The sequence below is a fragment of the Rhamphochromis longiceps genome, linkage group LG20 (genome assembly GCF_057381845.1).
Source record: "Rhamphochromis longiceps isolate RC_006_pf linkage group LG20, R_longiceps_female_GT1.1, whole genome shotgun sequence".
Lineage (NCBI taxonomy): Eukaryota > Metazoa > Chordata > Actinopteri > Cichliformes > Cichlidae > Rhamphochromis > Rhamphochromis longiceps.
The window spans coordinates 25,135,669-25,148,639 of record NC_140576.1 but is presented as its reverse complement, the minus strand read 5'-3'; the positions used below and the strand labels follow the sequence as shown (position 1 = coordinate 25,148,639).

Below are 12,971 nucleotides of genomic sequence, written 5' to 3'. Positions count from 1 at the left end.
TTGGTATGACCACCTATTCCTCATCATAGTCAGAAACCTCTCAGGCAAGCTTTCTTTTCATTTTATTGAAGTAGTCTTCAGGAATAGTTCTTGAGATTTCTTGAAGGTCATTCCAAAACCTTTCCTTGGACTTTCATACACAGAAAAAAAAAGGTTACTTTAAACCCACTTTAAAAAAATTGTTACAGTTAAATCTATTAGTTTTAATCAGACAATAATGTAATTTAAAACTTTGACTTAAAGTACATATTTACTTAAGGACTAATTGTTTCTGCTGATTTTTTTCTGTGGTAAGTGATTTTAGGTAGAGTGAAATAAACAGTTTCAAACCAGAAATCCCAATTTTCCATTGCAACAATATAAAATTTCAGTTCAGCTAAATAAACCAGGATAGCTTTTAAAACGTTTTTTCTTTTTTTTAAATTTAAACGTATTCTTTGCCAAGTTGTCTGTTATGTATGGACCCTGGTTCATCCCTTGAGTCAGGTACCTTTTTTATGGTTAAATGACTCATAGGTCACTGTGAATTGATAAAAAACAAACAAAGACAAATATCCCTTTGAAAATGGTAAGGCACAACGAGTGTATCGAAAATAAGTGAAAAAGCAACAAATGTCCAAAGAAAAGCTTTGAACGACTTTCAGAAAACCCAAGAAAACCCAGAAAAATACAAGAAAGTCTGGCTCCTTGGAAGCAAAATATAAAGAAATGAGTGAGACTCTTGCACAGCACAGTATGTGCAGCAGTATCAGTTCTGTGTGATACAACTGAGAAAATGGCAAAAATGAAACCCTGAATTTAAAATTCTTCAAAAATAATGAAGACAACTGGTGTCCTTACGTAATGACTCGAGCAGATACCTTTTATGGAAAAGGTGTAAAGCAGTGGGACTGATAACGATTCTGTCCAGATGGAACCAAATGAATGAGGTGCAGTCTTTGCTTTTCATGTGGCGAGAGCGGAGGAAGGAGATTTAGCCTGTGTTTATGTCAGTCGGACTGTGCCAGAACACAGCATGCTAGTAAAAGTGTTAACCTAAATCCAGGATGCACTGCAGTCTTGACAGGTCATGGAAAAAGAGAGTGGAGACCAATGAGTTAAATCCACAAAAAGTAGAAACTGATCTAGCGAGGAAGATAACAGAAAAAAAAGAAAGTGTGGGAGCGAGCAAGAGAGCGAGAGCAGGAGCCCAGCTGGTGACTTTGGAATCTTCCTAAATTATAATGTACACCCAATTTACTCTCATTTGCTGTGAAATTATCTAGGAAATTTGTTTAGATCTTTTCCCTGGAGAAATTGAAAGGAAGGAGCTGTTAAAGTGCAAGGTGGTTGGAAGGAGGTGGTCTTAATGTCACACCAAACATCCGTGTTATCAGCTTAATTGTGTACTCTTCTGTGCTAGTTATAAATCACGGTGCACTCACTGTAATCAGTACTGACATTGTACATGCACAAATGGAAACATATGGGTTCTGCAGTTGTATGGGTGTCATCTAAAGCCTTGTTCTCTCTTCATGTAGAATGCAGAGCAGATTGTTCTTAACACAACCCATCTAAGTTTGAAGGGTCATAGTGGAGCCACTGGTGCTGTCAAACTGACAGCAGGACTTAGAAAAGACCTGCTGGTCATTCAAAGGTTGGTTTACATTTAAAATCCAGAGAGGCTTAGCGCAGAGAAGAAAAACTGCAGGTGGACATAATGCTGTGTCAGGTGTTTGGGCCTCAGCCAGCTGTTCTCTTTGCCGCCCCCACCTTGCTCCATCTCTTTTGTTCTCTCTCTCGTGTTGTGTGCATCTGTGTGTGTGTGTGTACCTGCCTGTATGTGCTCATGCAACCTACAGAATGCACACACATCTGATTACCCCAGAGGCTGCTGCTCCCTATTAACCTTTTTACCCTCCTTACTCAGAGTTCTCTGCTGGCACAAAAACTTCTCACAGTAAGATTTTGAGAGATGGGTAATGCCAAAATATAGTCCCCTTTTTGAACTTTGACCTCTGACCACTGACAGGGAACCAATCTGAGGCTTTTTAGCCCACTGCCAGTGCATATGGATGCAGGTTTGTGCTTACACAGCAGATAGCCACTCTACAAGCTAGAATTAATTAGACAATATAGCCAAACCACATGGAAAAGATGTTATCTAATTAGATTTAAAGGATATACAAGATCAAAATTAAACTAATGCCCTACTGAATTTTTCCATTCTGTGGACAGAACTGTCTCTCAGTACTCGCTCAGTACCTGATTATCTGCTGCATCTGAAGTCGGTCGGGATCTGACGCCGAGAAGGTCGTCAGGCTGGTGCCAGCAGGGACACCTTCCTCAAAGCGGATGTGTTTTGGGTTTGTGGGGAAGTAAGGAGGTTCGTTTACATCCTGCACAGATATGGTGACCCCAGCCGTGGACTGGAGTGAGGACTGGATGCCAGTGGCCAGGTGGGCCTGGTTGGACACCACTACCGTCAGCATGAAGGCACGGTTCATCTCAAAGTCTACCGGCTGGAGAAAGGAAAAAAAACAAACAGAGTTACTTACATTTGAAAGGAGAGAATGCTGAACACATTTGAAATAGTTTAAGCTTTTTGAAACTGTTGGCCTTCATGTTGCTTGCTCCGTCTTCTCTTTCTATCTCCTTTGTGTGCAGGTTGCCCTTGTCTCTTCATCTCAGTATTTGTTATTTTTCACTCTTTCTCTCTATGAGGACATGCTCTATTCTGGACCGATTCTGGGTAAGATTACTGCTTTTCAAATACAGCCTCTTAGGTTACAGTGTTACCTACAGCAGGGTAAAGGTAACACTTTAGAATAGTTTTGCATTACCAAAAATAAATACCCCTTTCAGCTTGCTCATGAGTATACATCCACAGGGTGTCTGTAGCCCTGTGTACATTTACCACTAAGTGTATTGATTTTACTTCACTGCACAGCTTCTTGATATTGGCAACATCTCTCCCACCACATGACCAGCAAGAAAGCTATTCATTTTCCTCAGACTAACGACTTTAACCAAAATACAAGATAGCAGGTGAAAGACACCCGTTATGTCTCGAACAAATAATTTTCCAAAGACTTACACGAGACTTAATTTATTCAAACTCTTGATGTGACTTTGTAATTGTGCTGGTTAACTTGACTTACAACCATATAGTTGTAAGTCAAGTTAGAGGAGATTAGAGAAGGCTAATATGGGCTACATTCTAGGCTATATTCCTGGTATGCAGCTACATGCAAGGAAGTCAGAAAGAGATGTAAACACTGCAAATGTGGTTGGGATTTTATTATTATTATTTTATTTTTTGTATTTATTTATTGTTTGCTTATTTACACTTTTTGCTCTCATTACAAAAGAATGAAAATGGGAATGTGGTGACATTTAGTTGAAAAAGTAATTAAATAACTTAAAAATGAATTCTTTATGCTACTTATTATAACGAAATAATCAGAATCAGAATCAATCAGAATCAGAATACTTTATTGATCCCTGGGGGAAATTATTTTTTGTTACAGTGCTCCATTTTAAACCAACATTAAGACAAGACAGACAATACGCTAACTAAGAATAGTACAATATATACATATATATACATACATACATACATAAGTCACTTATAAATAAATATTTGGAAAAGAAACATGTGTAGCTGTAGCAGCAAACAGTGTGTTAAGTGGATGCGTTGTACAGGGAGATGGCCACAGGCAGGAATGATTTCCTGTGTCGTTCAGTGGTGCTTTTCGGTAATCTCAGTCTCTCACTGAACGTGCTCCTGTGACTGACCAGCATGTCATGGAGTGGGTGGGAGGTGTTATCCAACATTGTCTTTATCTTGGACAGCATCCGCCTCTCCGACACCACCTTGAGGGAGTCCAGCTCCATCCCCACAACATTGCTGGCCTTACGGATCAGTTTATTAAGTCTGTTGGCATCTGCGACCCTCAGCCTGCTCCCCCAGCATGCAACAGCATAGAGGATCGCACTGGCCACCACAGACTCATAGAAAATCCTCAGCATTTTCTGGCAGATGTTGAAGGACCTCAGTCGCCTCAAAAAATAGAGACGACTCTGGCCCTTCCTGTAAAGTGCTGTGGTGTTTTTAGCCCAGTCCAGTTTATTGTCAATGTGTACTCCAAGGTATTTATAGTCCTCCACAATGTCAACACTGACCCCCTGGATTGAAACAGGGGTCAAGTGTTTCCTGGTCTTCCTGAAGTCCACGATCAGTTCCTTGGTCTTTGCCACGTTGAGCTGCAGATGATTCTGCTCACACCACGTGACAAAGGAGTCGACCACAGCCCGGTACTCTGTCTCATCATCCCTGCTGATGCATCCAACCACCGCAGAGTCATCAGAAAACTTCTGAAGATGGCAGGTCTCTGTGCAGTGGCTGAAGTCTGTGGTGTAGAGGGTGAAGAGGAAGGGGGAGAGGACAGTCCCCTGTGGTGCCCCTGTGTTGCTAATCACCTTGTCAGACACACACTGTGGGAGACGTACATATTGTGGTCTTCCTGTCAGGTAATCAACAATCCAGGACACCAGAGAAGCATCCACCTGCATCGCTGCTAACTTATCACCCAGGAGGGTCGGCCTGATGGTGTTGAAAGCACTGGAAAAGTCAAAAAACATGACCCTCACAGTGCTCGCCGGCTGGTCCAGATGGGTGTAGACACGATTGAGCAGGTAGATGATGGCGTCCTCTGTTCCGAGACGAGGCTGATAAGCGAACTGAAGGGGATCCAGATGTGGTCTTACTATGGGTCGCAGCTGGTCCAGGATGAGCCTTTCCAGGGTCTTCATGATGTGGGAGGTCAGTGCCACGGGCCTGTAATCCTGGGGGCCACTGGGACGAGGCGTCTTTGGTACAGGGACGAGGCATGATGTCTTCCACATCACCGGGACCCTCTGCAGACTCAGACTCAGCATAAACAGTTTATGAAAGACTCCACACAGCTGGGGGGCACAGGCCTTGAGGACAAGGGGACTCACTCCGTCTGGTCCAGCAGACTTGCCTGAGTGAAGTCTCCTCATTTGCATCTCAACCTGGTATTGAGTGAAGGTGATGGGTGGGGGAGGGGTGTCAGGAATCTCACAGGAGGCAACATGTGAAGAGAGAGGCTGAAATAGTAAGCTGGGTACTCAAATGTGTAACTGTAAAACTCATTACACCAACGCTGGCTCTTGGTCCTTTAAGAAAAGTACATTTTCTCTTGCTTTTTTCTCAAGGTTTCTTAAATTCTTGCCCTCAAACAAATCAAATGTCCAAGAATGAGGGAGACTGTATTATGTACTGGTGAGGATAAGCAATGAAAAAATATAACAGAGGTGACTAACCTCCCGTGTTCATCGCCTGCACATTAACAAAACACTGCAGGCTATAGAGTTAAAGCTAGAGAAAGTTTAAGTGATATTTTATTATATAGTCTGATTATTACTATTATAGTGTCAACAGCATTATTTCTTTTTCTGAAGAAATAATTTCCAAGCATCATGCTTGGACTATAATCATTATACTGATTAGTGTAAAGATCCCTGTCAACATTTCTCTTTTCGCCTCTACCTGGGGAATATGCATTAAACCTTGCTGATGAAAAGGGACATGATAAATGAACAGATGTCATGTCAAGTAGTCTCCTGAGGAACAAAGACGCACACAGACACGCAGACACAGTGCAGGGCTGATACTGTTCGCCGTTTGTTGTCACTCCTTTTGGATTAAAAGTGTGTATATGTGTACACTACAGGGGGTTTTGAGACCTGAGCTTAAACCACAGTGACAGTTTTTTGCTCCCCTAATGAAGAATACACAATCGAGTTCAAATGACAGCAAGCAAGGAGATAAAAACAGAACAAGTATGCTGCTTGTAGTGTCCACTTGTACATTTCTAAACAGGCAGATGATAATTACTGCTCCAAAGCTGATGCTGATGTTAATGACTTTGAGCAGATCTGTATGTCGCATCAACTCACTGTTATCGGCGGACAGTCTGAGAGCACAGAGATAAAAAAACAACAACAAAATGAGCGCTTTCAGGAAGGTTGGTTGACAAGGCCACTGAAGAAGAGGTGTTTGTACCGGTGCTACGGTTTGCCTGTGTATGTACATGCACGCAAGTATAAATAAATGTAAGCACGCTGGTGTGTATTTGTCTGTGACCTCGTGGAGCACTGGGAGCCCATTTACAGGCTAACCACGCTCAGGGCTCTTTGATCTAAAGCCAGTAGTATTCAAAACACAGGGAGGTCTAGAGTATAGCTGTAGGCTACATAAAACACACATACACACCGAGACACACACACTCTGAGGGAAGCCAGAGGGGTGAGAGGTCAATAACATGGCTTGCATCGTTTGCCCATGAGCCATCACATCTTACATCTCCTTGAATCGCTTCGCTCTTTTCTCTTTTTCCCTTTTACCTAATTTGTTCCGCTGGACTTCAGCTTTCCACCCCCTCGTCTTTTCACATCTGCCCTACCCCGGCTCTCTGTGATCTATGCTCTCTGCGGGCTGCATTCCTCAATCCTCGGAAATCTGTCTTCGCCTCACTTCACTTCTCCTTTCCACTTCCCCTGTCATCTTTGGTGTTTATCATAAGCTGTGATTTACATAACTTAACTACTCATTTGAAGCAAGTGGCTTTATTTGTGTGTCTGTGTGGATTTGTATTTTTTTTGTGTGTGTTTGTGTGTTTACTGTCTTTATTACCGTAACGTAAAACGAGAATACGGCTCACAAAATCCACAGAGAGCAGTGCAAATGTGTGACATGATCGGGTTAAATCCTCACCCCTTGTTTACAGAGGAATTCAACTCTCTTGTGGAAGACTGATGTGTATCTGGGTGTCAGTGTAATTTAATCTGTCTGTAATAGCAGCCACAGATGCCTTGGTTAAAAAAAACGTGTTTTTTAAAAAAAAGAGCAGGAACAACAAGCTAGCACCAGTCTTATGGGTTCTTGACTTTACCTATTACAAGCTGTCTGATGTGAATGTTCTGTCTCCTTTTTCACAAAGCAAACCAAAGCACCCTGTTTACTTGTTGAGACTGTCTATTGCTTGCTTCGTCCCAGGGGGTGTCCTGTCTCTTATTTTATGATTTCCTGATAACCTCCCACGGGTCCCTGTGCAAGCTTAGGGCTACCCGACTGCCTGCTGAATTTTGCATCAGGGAGTGAGAGGAATGGATTATAAAAGGCAGTCATCTAGAGATAATGAAGAGAAGCAAAATGCCAATGCTCATTGCTCAGGGTGCTATGGGAATTATAAGGAAATGTTATTGCTATTTTTTTCAGATTATTATGTGATGTGAGATGCAGTTTGCAGGAGTCAGATACATGGTGAGAAAGCCCCTGGGTGAAATAAAACAGTTATTTCTACAAAACCCATGAAACACAGTAAGCACATTTACAGAAAGCCACACAAAGGATGGCCACAGAGATGCAAATCAACAGGACACACATCTACAGTAAATGCACACACACACAGTTTATGATTGATGTTATATGGAGGCTTTTTTTCTAAATGGGTTAAAATCATGCGGACAACCTCTGACTGAGAGGTCAAACAGTAATGTAGCAGGCTGTTACAAGACAGGGCTTTGTTGTTGCTGTCTTTTACCACAGCAGCTACAACATTATGAGTGTATAAAAAACGTTGCCTTTGTAATTGAGAAATCAATACCTAATTTGCTACAGTGGTCTCACCAGCCATTGTGTTTAAGTCTCTGTGTGAGCGTACGAGCTGTTTCTGAAGGGCACAGCGGTCTCCAATCCCTCATTTGGACATAAAGGGGCATATGAAAGACAAAGACCCCAATCTGTCCCTATTTAACTCTGTAGTCTATTATTACTGCTTGCACCTAAATCTGGAGGGGCTTTGACATTCAACAGAGAAAACCAGTGTGTTTCTTCTACAGGGAAAGGCTCAGAATGTTATGTTAGGCCTGGATCTTACCTTCACCACGGTGACCATGCCATCATTTGAAATCGGGTCGGTGCGGATGGTAAAATGCCCAGATGGGTCTCCGCTGATGATCCTGTAGATGGCATTCCAATTAGGGGAGTGCGGTTGATCAGCATCTATAACCGTCAGGTTAGCCACAACGACATCTACACGGTTCTCGGGGACCTCTCCAGAAAACTGTAGAAAGAAAGAGTGAAATGTTACCTCGTGATACATCACTTTGAAACATCTCACTGCCGCTGTGGTCGTTTAAGATGCATTGAGCCGTTTGAGTGTGGCAATTTCTACAAAAAGCCACTGAGTGCCTATCTTGCTTTTCCATTTGTCTTTATAGAAACATTCCTCCTTTCAGGTTTTCAGGTAGAGTAATTTTAATGAATTCGCTTTTACCACTGCTGGGTAGTAAACAAGCAGTAAACACAGTTTCACACTAGCAAGCACATGCACACAAGGGCGTTGTTCCATTTTCACTGCTTTCTGCATTGCTAGTACACATCATTGATGAGCAATACTATTTCATCCCTTAAAAAGCCACAGAAACAAGGGAGAAAAGAATGGGTGAGGAGAAAAAAACAGGAGTGTGGAGGGTTAAAACAAATGTTTAAGTGTATATGAGTGGTTTTTAGTTGTCCCTGTCCTGTACAAACACATGTGCTTTGCCCTGATAAGCCTTGATGAGGAGTGAGCTGCTGTCTGTTATGCGTCTGCTATGTTAGGGATTCATCAAAGCTGTACAGGCTCAGTAATAAATCCCACAAAGACCCATCAACTAACTATTGCAATGACTCCACTCCAACTCTGTAAAACACAACTTGACTGTAGCCCTACCTACACAAACAACTTGTCAACTCTTAACCAATTACTTGAGGTCAGAGCGTGTTGGCATGACCTCATCTCATCTGCAGGCAACAGGCATGTAGTACCGTACATTCACCGTGTCACATGGGTAACAGGCATGGAAGAGCGACTGAGTAGCTTATGTGAGGATATCAAAGAGCAAAGCCCCAGACCAAACACTCCATCGGATCATAATACCCTGCCTGGCAAACCTCGCATCACCCAGCAAACAGCCGACAGCAGCGGGCAGATTAGGGGGCTGCGTCGGGAGAGCTGTTCAGAGACTCAATGACATTCTTAAGACAACAGACAAGTCCGGGTGGTCCTGATGCGCTGCCTTCTTTGGATAGGCAGGCTGTCGTTTGTTAGTGTTAGAGTGTGTACGTGTGTGCTCGTGTGGTTTATTACTGTGGTTTGGTTCAGGGACTCCCCAACGCCAGTTCAATAAAATAAAACTTCAGTGGTGGTTCTTATAGGCTCCCTAAGGAGCATCTTATTTCTCAACACACAGTAACAACTAAGGGCAAGTGTTAATCAAATCTGATGGAAGACTTTGAAGGGTACACCGCAGCTCTGATTATCAGCGCCGCAGTCTGAGCTTTTTGTCTCATTATCTCTTTATATAGAGGAGGGGGAGGGGCGTGATACGTCACATCAAGAGTTTGAATAAATTAAGTCTTGTTTTTTTCTCTCGGGGAAAACTATTATTACTATACTCACGTGGCAAACACAAACTTGAAAGGGTCCTTTGCAAAAAACGTCAAATGTAAAAGACTAAAACTGTCAACATAAATGTGTACAGGACGTCAAGGGCAACGCATATTACAGTCAATAAACTCCAATTACTGCACTTTTGTCATTTTTGATTTTCGATAGCAAGTATGTTAACAAGCATCAAATTCCTGTGATGAGTAATGCAACGCAGTGTGCCTTTCAGAATAACAAAGTAAGTTTAAGAATGCAGTTAATCTGAACATTTTCAAGGAGACAAGAGCCTTTCTATGCTGAATAATAGACAGGTGAGATCTTTGAGTAAACCTTCAGATAATTACTTGGAAGTCATTATTGTTCCTCTCTTAAACCAAAGGTTTCTCCGAATTATCATTTACAAACGCTCTGTTTTCAAGGGTTTAACTTTAATGACAGTGATCTTTGATGGATGTTGGGGTTATTGTCAATAATGGATGGAACAAAGAGCTTTTAAACATTGGGGGGAAAAAGCCTAGAGTTGCTCTCTTTCTTTCACTGTCTTAGTGATTTATTATACTAATGCTGCTGTGGCTTCTATTGGCTCTGCTGTTAGTGGGTCTTTTAACATAGACCTTCTGTATCACCATCTACAGGCAGAGGCTTAAATTTCCTCTAATTAAATAGGCTTGTATTTTTTTGTATATGATTCTGTCCCCAACTGCTGGACTTTCTGATTGTGATTGGCACACAGTGCTGTTGGCACAACACTTGACAAAACACCTCTTGCCAACACCCTGAACTCTCTGTCACTTTTCTGGCAGTGGAGAAACACTAAAAGAGGCAAGGAGAGGTAAAAGCGAAAGCAGAGAAGTGACAGGGGACTTAATCATATAAGCTTTGTTAGGATAGTAGCTAAAGTAGGCCAAGAAAGCACTGTGGTGACTCTTGCAAAGAGACACTCTGATTTCATGGTTTTACGTTTCTACGTATTCCCAAAAAGCAGTGAATGCCACATTTCATCCGTCTGTACCATGGATGGCACATGCATGTATGCAGCCCTGACTATCCACCCAAAGTCTTCCCATCTGTACCCATGCACCACCCTTTGCGGACTTGAAAAAATAGGCCAGCCTCTGATAGGCATGATGAAATATTAATCTCCAACATTAAAGACAAATTCCCCAAACTTTATATTTCTGGGACATGTTGAAAGATCTATGGGGTTTATTGCAAACACTAAATATTTGCATAATGGCCTGCATTCTCGACAAAATGGCTCTTATGTTATACCCCCATGAAAGTGGATGATTTATGAAGGGAGTGGGTAAAAGTGCTCTGCTCATCGTGGCTCCAAAACCTCCACTAAACTTGATCATCAATATCCATGATAGTATTAACTTCCCTCTGTGACGGTGATGGAAATGCACTTAAACACGGTGGAATACAGAGAATATCAATCTATTATTGCCCACTATCATCAATACACCACCATCGGTAGAGAATCTTAATGCAGGAAGGGGGTGCCGAGTCAGTAGAGGCCTCTGATTTACAACGAGCCATGTCTACACTTTATCACTACTGCTGTACAAAATAGCTCCCGCGACTAAATAATTCTTCATTCCTTCTTCTCTCCCCATCATTCTCTCGTCACTTTTTTCCTTTTCATTTTCCATCGTTGACTCTACTTGGTGGTCCACTCATCAGCTCCCCTTACTGTTTTCTTTCTTCACCCTTTCCTCTGCTTCTTCCTTCCCTCTGCCCTCCGAATGCCCTGCTTTGTGTGACGTAGCAGTTCTCTGACGAGCTCTGTGACTGACATATGCTTACCTCTAACGCTAAGTCATCATCATAAGGGTCTTAATAGCCCCCAGTGCAAATGCTAATGCTAAAATTGCTGCTACCACCTCTAAGAGTTGTGTACAGTATACTGTTTGGCTGATACTGCCTCCGTCGATATTCCAGCAGTTGCAAAGCTAAGCACCTTATCTACCCGACATAACCAGGCTCTCATCCCTGATGATAGGAAGCCACACATCCAGAATAATCCTGACATCTGAAACCACACTGACACGGAGACAGCCTTTTCATTAAACAAAACATGTCGAACGCAGAAAAACGACTTCACTTTAAATTTTCTGAACAAATGTCTCTGCCACGTCCTATGAAACTTATTTCCAACCACAAAAATAATAAGTCAGATTTTCTTTGTTTACAGCTATAAGTATAAAAAATGATTGAGCTGCTGTCTCAAATGTCTCAAACATTTATGCATTTTACAGATATATATATATATACACACATATATATATATATATATACATATATATATATATACACATATATACATATATATATATACACATATATACATATATATATACACACATATATATATACACACATATACATATATATATACACACATATATATATATATATATATATATATACATATATATATATATACATATATATATATATACACACATATATATACACATATATACATATATATATATATACACATATATACATATATACATATATACACATATATACATATATATGTATATATATGTATATATATGTATATGTATATATATGTATATGTATATATATGTATATATATATATATGTATATATATGTATATATATATATATATACATATATATATATACATATACATATATATACATATATATACATATACACACATATATATATATATATATATATATATATATATATATATATATATATATATATATATATATACACATATATACATATGTGCTGCCCCTTTAAGGCAGGCATGATCATTTGGGTGTGTGTTTTTTGTACCAGCAGACTTGCCGTAGTACCTCACCAGTGAAAAACAGTCGTTTAGACAAACTGTCGTCTGTTCCACTTTTTGTTCACCTTTTCTTGCTGAGCCTGAGAGAGCACATGCCTGTAAGTAGTTGCTATCTGTTTTGTAAGCTTTCCCGCGATAGTTTTGTGTAGCAGTTTAGAGGTTTGTGTGGAAAACTTTCTTTTGTGAGGAAAAACGGCCGCGATGCTAACACGTTAGCCTGTCTATGGGATTTCCCATGTAATGTTAGCATTAAGCTAATCGCTAAATGCGTGAGCCTGATAACCAGTGAAAGGGTTTGGATAAGTTTGTGTTTATGTGTTATATACATCGTAGTGCATGGCTTAATGTTTGATGTTGTAAAGAAAATACAATTACAGCAGAAATGTAATATTTTATTTTTGTTTCTGTACCAGTTTTACAGTGCTTCAACAGTAAACATCTAAAACGTATCCGCTGACTCCTGGATGTTTATTGTGGACCTGTTAGCTATCTGCCAAGCTAGAAACCAGCTTTACACCCTAGTGAGGGCAGAATAACATATATATATATATATATATATATATATATATATATACCCTTCTGGTAGTTCTACCAGAAGGCAACATTGCAGACATAGAGGACAGTTACAAGTACC

The 12,971-nt window shown here is 40.8% G+C and overlaps 1 protein-coding gene and 1 long non-coding RNA gene across 2 annotated transcripts in view; one reads left to right on the top strand and one right to left on the bottom strand.

Annotated features, from left to right (window-relative positions):
* The window catches only part of LOC146645400 (cadherin-4-like), a 252,601-nt gene that overhangs the window by 19,612 nt on the left and 220,018 nt on the right, over nt 1–12,971 (bottom strand). Inside the window, exons 10-11 of the mRNA XM_085392639.1 lie at nt 7,947–8,132; nt 2,245–2,501 (exon numbers count right to left, since the gene is read on the bottom strand). Of these exons, the coding sequence (XP_085248765.1) occupies nt 2,245–2,501; nt 7,947–8,132 (443 nt within the window). The remainder of the gene's footprint in view (nt 1–2,244; nt 2,502–7,946; nt 8,133–12,971) is intronic.
* On the top strand, nt 12,279–12,786 carry LOC146645402 (uncharacterized). The gene is made up of 2 exons (XR_014908982.1): nt 12,279–12,435; nt 12,751–12,786. It is a non-coding gene; the product is annotated as an uncharacterized LOC146645402 (long non-coding RNA).